Source organism: Seriola aureovittata, chromosome 2 (assembly GCF_021018895.1).
Source record: "Seriola aureovittata isolate HTS-2021-v1 ecotype China chromosome 2, ASM2101889v1, whole genome shotgun sequence".
NCBI classification, from domain to species: Eukaryota; Metazoa; Chordata; class Actinopteri; order Carangiformes; family Carangidae; genus Seriola; species Seriola aureovittata.
The window spans coordinates 783,231-794,212 of NC_079365.1; the positions used below are offsets into that span (position 1 = coordinate 783,231).

Here is a 10,982-nt window from a genome sequence, read left to right on the forward strand (position 1 = left end):
GTGTTTTACTGAGGAGTGGATATGAATAATGGGAACACACCAGTAACCTTTGCTACAATTAAGAATGGATTTACGGACATATAAATTGTATTTAATAATGCGATTAAAAGTTCAAGATATGTAGAGAATTGTTACGTTTTTTTTTTGTTTAATATAACACAAGAATGAAAGGTACATGTGATCATGTGTATCTAACTGTAAATATTTCACTGAGACAGCAATTTGTTCAGGTTCTGTTCCTGCTGTAATCCAGCACCATGATTTGAATCAGTGTGAGCTGACAGTCTGTTAAATAGCCTTTATTGAGACATATTTCACTTTCTTTTACATTCATGGACTCAATGTGTTGTAGTTCATGTTTGTGTGGCTCAGGGCCAGTTGCAGCACTTGCAGGAGTCCCAGTAGATGAGGCCGGGCTGGCAGCGGTGCAGGTAGGTGTTTCCCTGGAAGCACTGGAAATAGGTGGTCTTATCAGCCAGGTTCTCATACAGGCCATCAGGGCGGCCGCGGCAGAAGTCGACCATGGGGTCCCTGGTGGTGGTAGGACCCGGTGTGGTGGTGGGCTTTGGGGGGAAGCCTGAGGAGTCAGACGTGGGGACAGAATCAACAGAGGCTAAACCAGCATTTGATTACACACTGTGCCAAAATTAAGGAGAAGATTAGGAGGATTTTATGAAACACAACTTTGAAATTCGCAACTTATGAAATACAGTATTGTTTTCAGGTGTCTGGAATTGCTAATGATCAATCAATTAGTGTAAGGCATTAGAGTGAGCAGGGCTAGCTCTCGGTCGGCCAAGCTTCAGTATTTACCCATGGACATCCTGAGGTGGTTGACGAGAGGATACGGTCCAGCTGAGCAGAAGGATCCACCGAAGTCATCCATGTCCAGAGTCCACACATGAGCACCTCCCAGGTTGTGGGCTGTCATCCACTGGACCTGCAGGACGACAACATCAGTAGCAAAGGTGAGGAGAACAGTAGCATCCTACAAACCTATGACATGGACCTAGAACTACTTTTTCTTTTGCTTTATTTATTCTATAGAGCCAGCAGAGGCACTGAAAGCACCCATGTGTGGGAGCATGCAGTTGGGGCCAAATTTACATTGATTGGATAACAAACTCCAAGTTGGTGTTAGGTTGGATGAGCCATAGAGACTAAGCTGCTGTGGGTGTTTAGCTGTCAGGCCCCTCCTTAATTGTAACCACCAATCATAGTGAGACCCTCATATTGATCTAATCTACAATCTATCACACTCCGTTTCATGTTGTGTATCATTACTTACATTTTTCATTTTCAATCCCTCTGTGTGTGTGTGTGTGCTTGTGTGTGTGTGTGTGTGTGTGTGTGTGTGTGTGTGGTGTGTGTGTGTGTGTGTGTGTGTGTGTGTGTGTGTGTGTGTCGGTCATCGCTGTTAATTTCCTACGGTGCTGAAATCTGTGGATTTGACTAACTTTTCCACATCTGTATAGCAACAAGTCACATAGCTGTGGTTTTTGTGGAAGGTTTATCTTTGGTGTGAGGGTGGGAACTTCAACTGTTTAGAGGACCCACTGGCAGAAACATTATTGGCGTCTATGAAGGCTAGTGCTCATTAATAAAGAGAAAGAGACTGTAAATGATACAGAGTTAGTAGCAATGGAGCTCGTACCTTTGAAGAATAGCTCCGCTTGTCGTCATAGCCGACCCAGGAACTGCCATAGGTGGCATATGGAACCTCCTGCTCAGAGATCCATTCAACTGTAGCACTGGAGGTGAAGTCACAGATCTGGTGGCACAGAAACATGAGTTAGATCAGACTCCTCAGGGTAACTCTCGGTAAGGTTTGCAAATGTGGCTTTAGTGCTCACATTGGTGCATATCCGCACCAGTGGGTGAGATCTAAAATTGTCATCTTTAACATCAGTGAACACAGAGGCAGGAATCATTATTGAATTTCAGCACAAAACCCAGCTGAATATTATACGAATATATATATGACTGTACCTCATAAAAGGCCCAGAAGCCGGCAGTGCGAGTGTAGGGCCCAGCTTCTGCGGGGCCGTTAGCTGGTGCTCCCAGGCCAGTAGCAGCACTACTCAGGTGGTAGGTTCGTCCGTAGGTGGGGAAGCCCAACAGCAGCTTCTCAGCTGGAGCTCCCAGAGACAGCCAGTGGGACACAGAGGAGTTCTAACAAAAAGCATATGGCTGTAACAAAAACTTGATCTCTATATTCAGTATTATATCAGGGCTCATTGTCTGGAGGTTTGTGAGACCTCCTGCACCTAAGTGGTCAAAAATCAGGTATTGCAGGTTTAAACATAGAAAGACTAGAACAAAACTCGGGTATACTGTGAGGCTAGGGCATGTATGGTCAATATGCAAAACTGAGGACGAACAATCACATAATTGCATAAGTAGCATATACATGGATGCGTAGTTTTGGAGACTCTCTTCTTCACTAAGATTTGTCCAAAAAGTTGCTTGATTTGATGCCAGGTGCTTTTTTGAAAAAAAATCTAGCAACAAAGGCAATAAGTTGGCAACACTGGCTGTAAACACCCCCTGATGATGTATTTGAAACTGTTCATACCAATTCATTTTTTAAAGAGCACTGACCAATGGTGTAACTTCATCACTCAGTAAGTCAGTGACCTTCATGTTCATAGATCTCTGTTGCGTTCTAGCCAAAAAGGTTAAAACCTAAACTTTTTTAATTTGACAATAAATACACAGTGAAACTAACACATAGACTAATGTGAAAGTGTGTGTGTCATTTGTGTGCATCTTACGATATTGTGATGACTGTGTGAGCCGGAGTCCGCAGAGCTGGGGTACAGTGGGCTGTTGTGTCCAGTAGCTGGCTCCCAGTGTCCATGGAAGTCATAGGTCATGACATTCATGAAGTCCAAGTAACTGTTGGTTTTCAAAGGTTTTCTTTTTAGGTCAGCAGTAAAATATTCCATATCACTGGTGAAGGACATAATATTTCCTACCAAGGTGTCCTTGCGCAAGATACTGACACCTGTAACTGTCATTCACATTCACTAGAGCTGGTTTATTTGAAATTATCAGTACCAATACAATACCTGTGTTTTACTACTGATACCAAAACTGTACCTTTTTGGATAGGCTACCTTAACTTTGAACTGAATCCAGTGAAATCAAACTCACGGTGAAATCTTGTTGACTTCATAGGCTCTGTCGATGGTGGGACGGAAAGAAGCAACGTTGGCCGAGAGCAGCAGTGGAGTCTTCCGGTTCTCTCTGGCATCTTCCTCAAAGGCAACTGACAGCTCCTGTAGGCACAGAGAAACAACACACCCCGCATCTCATTGTTTATGTCTGTCTCACACTATAAGACTGAGTGGGAAGAGTTTGTTCAGCTGTTAATTGTCCAAAATCAAAATTTTTTCTTGCATTTCCATTAGTTTGTCATACAATATCGAAAAGTACAATAAGTGGATTCATTATTATTCTTTTTTTGAATAACACTGATTGGCTTGAGGGTGGGGTCGTACTTACAGGTAAACAAGGCAGTCTAGAGTCTTGTATAGTGCCTCTTTCAAGACTTATTTAAAGGAGCCTCTTGTATTGTAAATGAAAAGATGGCTGAATCTCTTGGCAAGACTGGTAAGTAAACAGCTGTTGATGCTAATGTTAGTCATGTAGCAATAGCAAAACTTAGAAATAGCTCCTTTAAGTACAGCTGTGCTTTGAGGTAAATGCTCATGTCAGCATGCTGACATGTTGATGTTAGGCAGATAAAATGCTTTGATGTTCACCATCTTTAGTATATTAGCATTAGCTGACATCCTCCAGGGACCTAGAATTCTTGTCAATCCATTGAATAGTTGAGATTTTTTGATAAAAAAACAAAAATGTCAACCCTCTGGTTGACAGAGGGTGATGTCAGTCAAAATCAGACAGGATCATCAAAGTCAGTAGGATTTGTCCTCTGGGTAACATGAAAATCAGCTGAAATATTTCAATCTGGACAAAGGTGGTGGACAGTTTGATGTTCTACAGCCATGATGCTAGCATGGCTAAAGATTGTGACATATCTATTACTGGCTTTTAAATGAAGGTCTAACTCTCAAAAACTATTACTGAAAATTGGGAACCATGCCTACCGTGACCAGCAGAGTGAACCTCTCCTTGTCTTCCTGTGGGCTGCCATTGTGTCCTGGATATTCCCAGGCCAGGTTCAACCCATCAAAGTTATGGGTGCGCAGGAAGCTGATGGCCGACTTGATGAAGACTGCACGTCTCTCAGGCTTGGCGACCATGGCGATGAATCTGGTGGGATGGAGACAACACAAACTGTGGCGTCCATTCTGGTAACACAGCAGCAGAGTGTGTGTGGGAGACTGGCGTAGCATTTGAACTTACGGGCTGACTCCATTGACTGTGCCTCCAACTGACAGCAGAGTCTTCAGTACAGGATTGCTATAAGCAGAATATTACAGTTTCTGGTCAAACATATGCTGATGACATCACTATATTCCACTTTTTGTGTATTACAGCTTTACTTGATAGGAATACCTCACTCCTACCAACAAGTCCTCCTACCTAAACGAACATAGAGGTCACTTATCCCTACCATCAGATATGCACCAGGTGAACCAGACCTTTGTCATCATGTTGACAATAATAAACAGATGTTAAACATTGTGGAACGGTGACAATTTGGTTAGGTTTAGGAAAAGATCAGGTTTGGGTTAAAATAAGTACTTTCTTAAGGTTAGAGGACTTTTGTGGTCATGGTTACTATAACAAACATATAGTTAAGGTTGTGGAACAGACATGATTAAAAGAAATAACAATCAGTTTCACACTGGAAATGATCAGCGGTCTCAACGTTGACAGTCATGTGTTTCCATCCATCCATCCATGGATGGATGGCCTTTAACTTTCTATTGCACTTTCAGTAACATAAAGTTCAGTGATAGTTGTGTCAACTCCAGTAATCTTCATTTTCTTTACTTCACCTGGTTCTGTGTATGGCGCAGCCTCTCTGTTCTGCTGTTCACTCTGTGTATATGGTGTGTGTGTGTGTGTGTGCGCAGCCCCTCCCCGAGAAAGCAGAGGATAATATTAATATTGTCCAATATGTCCTATATAGCATATTATCAGGCAATTGTTGTAGTGCTTTATGTCAAAACAGAAAAAAATTCTGGTTTTGCATCCCACTGTAATTTTACCACCTAAAAACTTGTACCATTGAGGTCGATCAAGAACAGTTAACAGTGGATGTTGGAAAGGGTTAATATCTTATGGAGTTGTTATTCATTCTAAGACATAGTTGACATGGGGATGGTTCCTCCCTGGCCATCTTTAAAATAGATTTATAGGTTTATAGGTGGCTAGAGAAATTATTATGCAGAAGCATAAATATGCATCATCATTAATCATGTTGAAACTGAGTCTTTATTTCTGTACAATCAATTTGTGTGTTCATTACAATGCTGCTACCTGGGGTGCCTCTGTGGCTCACCTGGTAGAGCGCGTATCACACAGGCTAACCACAGCGGCCATGGGTTTGAGTCTGACCCACAGCCCTATGCTGCATGCCCTCTTTCTCTCTCCCTGACTTCCTGTCTCTCTCTCATTGTGCTATCACAATAAGCGCAAAAATACCAAAAAAATAACTTAATAACCCTAAAAACAGGATACCGGCAGCAAATGGTTCCTGACCAAATACTGTTAAAAAGACTATTTGTCTTGTCTTAGTTTGAACATAGAAGGACTGGACATGTTGAATACAGTTCTGAACACTGTGCTGTACATGTGGGTCCAGACCAGCCGCCTGCACTCACTGTGTAAACTTACACACTCTTGAGGCTGCTGAGTCTCTGGTACTGCTGCTCGTCGTTCCACTCGATGGGGCTGAGCTGGTTGAAGCTGTTGATGGTGGCCAGGGCGTAGATGACGTGGGTGCACAGGAAGGGGTCAATGTTGTCTGCGGTGAATTTGGCCACGCTGGGCCTGTACTGGGCCCAGTTGGTCATGTGGCACACCAGTTTGTTGGATGACGCTGAAGGAAAGTGTAGGCACAGCAGAAATGAGACTCTGACTCATTTGTTCTGAGTTTGATGAAGAGTCAACACCCATCACATGAAGCAGATACTTACCCATGTGCAGAGTGAGCAGGACGCCCAGAGCTGATAGAAGAGAGAAAACACAGGTGACACACACATAAAACACATCTCATGTCCAAGACAAGAAAAAATAGCTCAGCACAAAAATAGCCAAACACAAATTTATGACTAATAGGAAAATAAAGTAACCTGGAAATGTACAGTTCACTTCCCATGAAAATGTATTTATTTATTTTTATGTGGCTTTTTTTTAAAATCAAATCTAGAGAATAAAGCATCATATGTTGTTTTAGACTATATCGATAAAACTGGTTTATATAGTGAGAGAGCAAATTAGCACCGTACAATTATACTGTAATATAAAGTTTAAATAACATAACAATAATGATTTCTTTATCAACATTATGATCATTATTTGTTCTCTTAGTACCATTTTATATTACTGTAATATATTATCACCACTGACAAACAGAAAAAGCTGAACATAGTTCAAATTAATAGGTGAATAATGTAATTATTTAATAAATGCACTAGTTAATATAAATATGAATCAATGCATGAGTGAGTGCACTAACACCTCCACCCCCCCTGCATAACCCACCACCCCCACAGAACTTAATTCAACCCTTACACACTTACACATCTCTGCTCTTATTGCACAGATTTCTTTATATTGTATTTGGTATAATTCTTATTGTGTACCTTATTTGTATGAATGTGAGTGGAAATATGTATATATACAAATGGATGCATATGTGTGGTTATTTATGTCTATTAATATTTGCTTTTGTCTTCTTTACTAATTCATTTTATCTGATCTTATTTTATTGTAGTTTGTGGTGTGGGGTTAGGGTTTTTTTTTCAGTCAGATACAATAACTGATGACGTCAGGATACAGAGACAGAAAACTAAGAATTTCATCGCATTGATAACCATTTCTGTATATAACAAAAAGCGTTTGAATTGAATTGAATGAATGAATGAGTGGTATTTACCTGTGAGGAGTCTTGCCATCGTTCTCTCTGAAGATCCAAACAGTTTTCTGCTGAGATGATGAGCCTCTGATTGATGAGAAAACCTATTACTTCATAAAATACCACTACTAACAACTAGACTATTAATTAGTCAACAGACAATTAACTGATGGAACATGTTTCTGTATTTTATATACAAGTCAATTTGATACCGCTAGTTTATTTCTCAGATAAAATAAATAATTTTAAGCTGATTCAGTTTGATGTATTTTGATGGAACCTTTTTTTTTGCCAAACAGTTGACTGATTACAAAGCTATTGCAGTGACTTTGGATAAAAGCAACTGTCCAATGAGCAAATATAAACATAATGTGATAAATTTCTTCCCTCTTTAATGTAAAACATTTTAATATGCAACAAACTGCATCAAAATGCTAATATATAACACTATTCCAGACATGCTGACATGCTCAGGATGATCTCATTACCTTTCTTCAGAAGGAACAGAAGCAGAGTCCTGGACTCGGTGGAGCTGGGTCAAATTTATATTTTACTCATTAATGAATAATATCTGGTGGCAAAGTTCAGGAGATAAGAGCTCAGTGTGGTGGGAGTCTGGCTGACGTGCCCAATAGCCTCACTTCCAGCTAAGACTGGGAAAAACCTAGGGCTGCTGGGAAACCAACTATCAGCTCAGTGATAACAGCAATAAGTGGAACCTCTGTATTAATTAATGACAGGAAACAATGATCAGTAATGATGAAACAGTGATGCAGACAGACTAAAATCCAGCTCCCAGCGTCCTGCTGGGAACCTGGTTTTGTCTCCTGTTCAATGTCAGTCTGAACCTCCAGCTGGATGAGGGTCTGGACCTCTGGTTGGATGAGGGTCTGGACCTCTGGTTGGATGAGGGTCTGGACCTCTGGTTGGATGAGGGTCTGGACCTCCGGTTGGATGAGGGTCTGTACCTCTGGTTGGATGAGGGTCTGGACCTCTGGTTGGATGAGGGTCTGTACCTCTGGTTGGATGAGGGTCTGGACCTCTGGTTGGATGAGGGTCTGGACCTCTGGTTGTGACCCAGGTGACCACAGGAACCCTCCTGTACTTTAATAAATGTGTTTGTTTTCTCACACGCGGTTAAATGAATTGATTCATGTCAGTTTCATCTTGTCCAGTAGCTCTATGTTTATCCTAGCTTAGCACAAAGACTGGAAAATGGAAGCCTAGCTGTCCTTTCTACTGAACATGTTACATCTTTTCAGCTGCTGAACTCATCACCAGTCCATCCAATAGTTTCAGTGTTTGGACAGAGGCAACCCTGATCTTTTGTTCATTATCAATCAGCTCCAGTGAGTGTGTTTACATGCATATGAGTATCCTTTAAGTCAGCCTGTTGGTTATGCTGCAGATATTTGTAAATATTTTTTATTAAATAATTAACCAAAGCCCAAGGTTTTGGCTGTGTGGATCAGATTTTGGCTCTAAAAATTCCATGTGGCTGACTGACTCAGATTTTTTCATGTGGGGTTGTATGAGGTACTTATCCATAGTCAGTATATAGCCTACAGTAGATGGTCAGCATGCCCCCCAGTATGGAGAAGGACATAATGCAGTGTACTGCTGTAGACCTGGCAGCAGCAACCTAAAAAGGTCCATGTAAAAAATCGGCATCAATTTAGGTGTTTGTTATATTTAGAATATTTTCACTACCTGACGGGGCTGAAGCTGCTATATTGTGTTCTTGAAAGCAACGAGACGCCTTTGACAAAAACATTGATTTTACCTCAGTGCACGGAGCTGCTGCTTTACTATTGCCTACATCACTTTTGTGTTGTAACACATTAGTCCGGATCTGAACTAAACCTTCCACAGCACAGTCAAACCCTGACATGTACAATGCACCGTGTTTTCCTGGGAAGGTTGTGTAATTTGTTTTATCCTAGGGAAACATCACTTGCAGAGCTGACAGCTTTTTTCCAGTACTTTGATATGGTTAATACACGTAACACAGGAGACACTAGAACCACACCAACTTAACTGTCCCCCACCCTCCATCAGCAGCTTCAGGACCCTGTCCTCAGTCAGACCTTACTCAGGGGACATCTGCAGTGCAGGGTGTTTTCTGCTTTAATCATCATCACAAGATGACTCAAGAACTACTGGATATTCATGGTCCCCAGGGCATGAATCCTCATGACCATGAATCATCTCTCCCTGACTCTTCCTGTGGTGCAGCCAAGTGTTTACTTGTGCACAAGAAATCTAAAACTCTGATGAGCTCATCGGCTTCAGGATGTACTGTTTCCTTTTAGGTAACACATGATCTTTCCTCCCATCCACATCATTTATTTGTTAATCAATGACCATGATTGTGTTTGTAGTGAAAGCACACGTCTCTGAAGTACAATTTCAATGTGTTTATTTTAAATCATATTTACAAGTAGCACCCCCTTCCCCTACAATGTTGAAAAGGCCCAAAGGCAACAGAAGCCACTGCATCTCAGCCCAAACACGTGAAATACAGACTCACTGTCGCCATGTGAAGTGATGACACCTGTCAGTCAGTCCTCCAGTAAACCTGAACATGACGCAGACACAGTGAAACACAGAGGAAAGCACAGGAACACAAAACCTGGACCTGGATGAAGCAGCTGAGTGAAAGACACTGGTGTCGTTTAAATTCAGGTTCAGACCAGTTCAGGTTTTTGAAGATTGACACCAGGAATGAAGCTGCCAGCCAACCCACAGTCAGTGTTTAGAGCATGATGGGAAAAATACTGTAGGTTTGGAGGTGGACCACAGCAAACATCAGCACACTGAAGATGGGACTAATCAGAGAACATGTGGGCAATAATAATAATAAAAATGATAATGAAAATAATGTTTGTTTCCAGTGTAAATAGAAGATGATTTTTCCTAAACCTTGTCTAATTCACTGTTTTTACAATAATGTCAGTTCAGCCATTAACAAGGGGCATGTCTGTGTAAAATCTGATGAAGTTATAAAATAAAGCACAACATCGTACAATCAGGCAGTCACTCATTCAACCACTCACACAGTGAAACTGTACACAACAAGGTTTTGGTTTTAAATACTGTACAACAAAATAAAAACTGAAATCATAATAATGATAATTAAATAAGGGAAGTTAACAGGTTACAGAAGAACTTTGTTCACATGTTGTTTCTCTGATCTTTTTAGGTCTTTATGGTTTCTTTCACTCAGACGTCAATGCTGTGGATTCAGACTCGTCTGAGAGGCAGGTGAAATAAAAACCACGTCTGCCACCTGTCTGCTGGTCTGTAGGAGTCCTTCCTCAGACTGACCTCAAATCAGCCTTGTGCAACTTTATCACAGTGGTGAGAACACATCTGTATGACGCTGGCATGTTTTGGTTTCTTGGAACGTGTGTGGGTTCAATACAAATTATAAAATGATCAATGCAGGATTGTTGAGGTGATTATTGATATTTGAAAATCTGGTAAACACACATTTGCTCATGTTCCACCATAGAGTCCCATGTGGACAACTGATCTATCGCTATGACAACTCATCTGTCTTGAAAAGAACTATATCTCCCACACTGCTCTTGCTTAGCATTACAATTTATTGATCATCCTAATGTTCCAGTCTCTCCAGTCCTTTGTCTGAAGTATTTGAAACAGTTCTTACAACCATGATCTTACATAGATAACGCTGCTCCACCTCTGTTTCAAATACATCAGACGAAGGTCTGCAGAGAAACGTTAGGATCATCAATATACTGTGATGCTGAGCAGGAGCAGTGCGCGCGATATCTTTCTCTTCAAGACTGAAGTAACACTTTTCCATGGTAATGGGTGACAGGAAATACTCAGGTCATAGCAACTGAAATATGGGCAGGGTTAAGTGAGGATGATGTCATATAATAAATAATGTTAGTGT

At 41.1% G+C, this 10,982-nt stretch overlaps 1 protein-coding gene across 1 annotated transcript; it reads right to left on the reverse strand.

The window, feature by feature from the left end:
• Positions 1 to 283: 283 nt before the first annotated feature.
• On the reverse strand, positions 284 to 7,140 carry chia.1 (chitinase, acidic.1). The gene is made up of 11 exons (XM_056400546.1): positions 7,079 to 7,140; positions 6,117 to 6,146; positions 5,815 to 6,019; positions 4,375 to 4,431; positions 4,116 to 4,281; positions 3,157 to 3,281; positions 2,775 to 2,898; positions 1,990 to 2,172; positions 1,655 to 1,771; positions 814 to 940; positions 284 to 577 (listed from the first exon to the last, which is right to left on the reverse strand). The coding sequence occupies exons 1-11, from the start codon at positions 7,095 to 7,097 to the stop codon at positions 369 to 371; spliced, it is 1,362 nt and encodes a 453-aa protein (XP_056256521.1). The 5' UTR covers positions 7,098 to 7,140; the 3' UTR covers positions 284 to 368.
• Between the last annotated feature and the right edge of the window lie 3,842 nt (positions 7,141 to 10,982).

Excerpts from the sequence above, each read along its gene's own strand:
- chia.1 (XM_056400546.1), bottom strand. Across the intron at positions 941-1,654 it reads AGCGGAGCTATTCTTCAAAG|GTCCAGTGGATGACAGCCCA; the intron begins GTACGAGCTCCA and ends GTCGTCCTGCAG. Across the intron at positions 578-813 it reads CCACCTCAGGATGTCCATGG|GCTTCCCCCCAAAGCCCACC; the intron begins GTAAATACTGAA and ends CTGACTCCTCAG.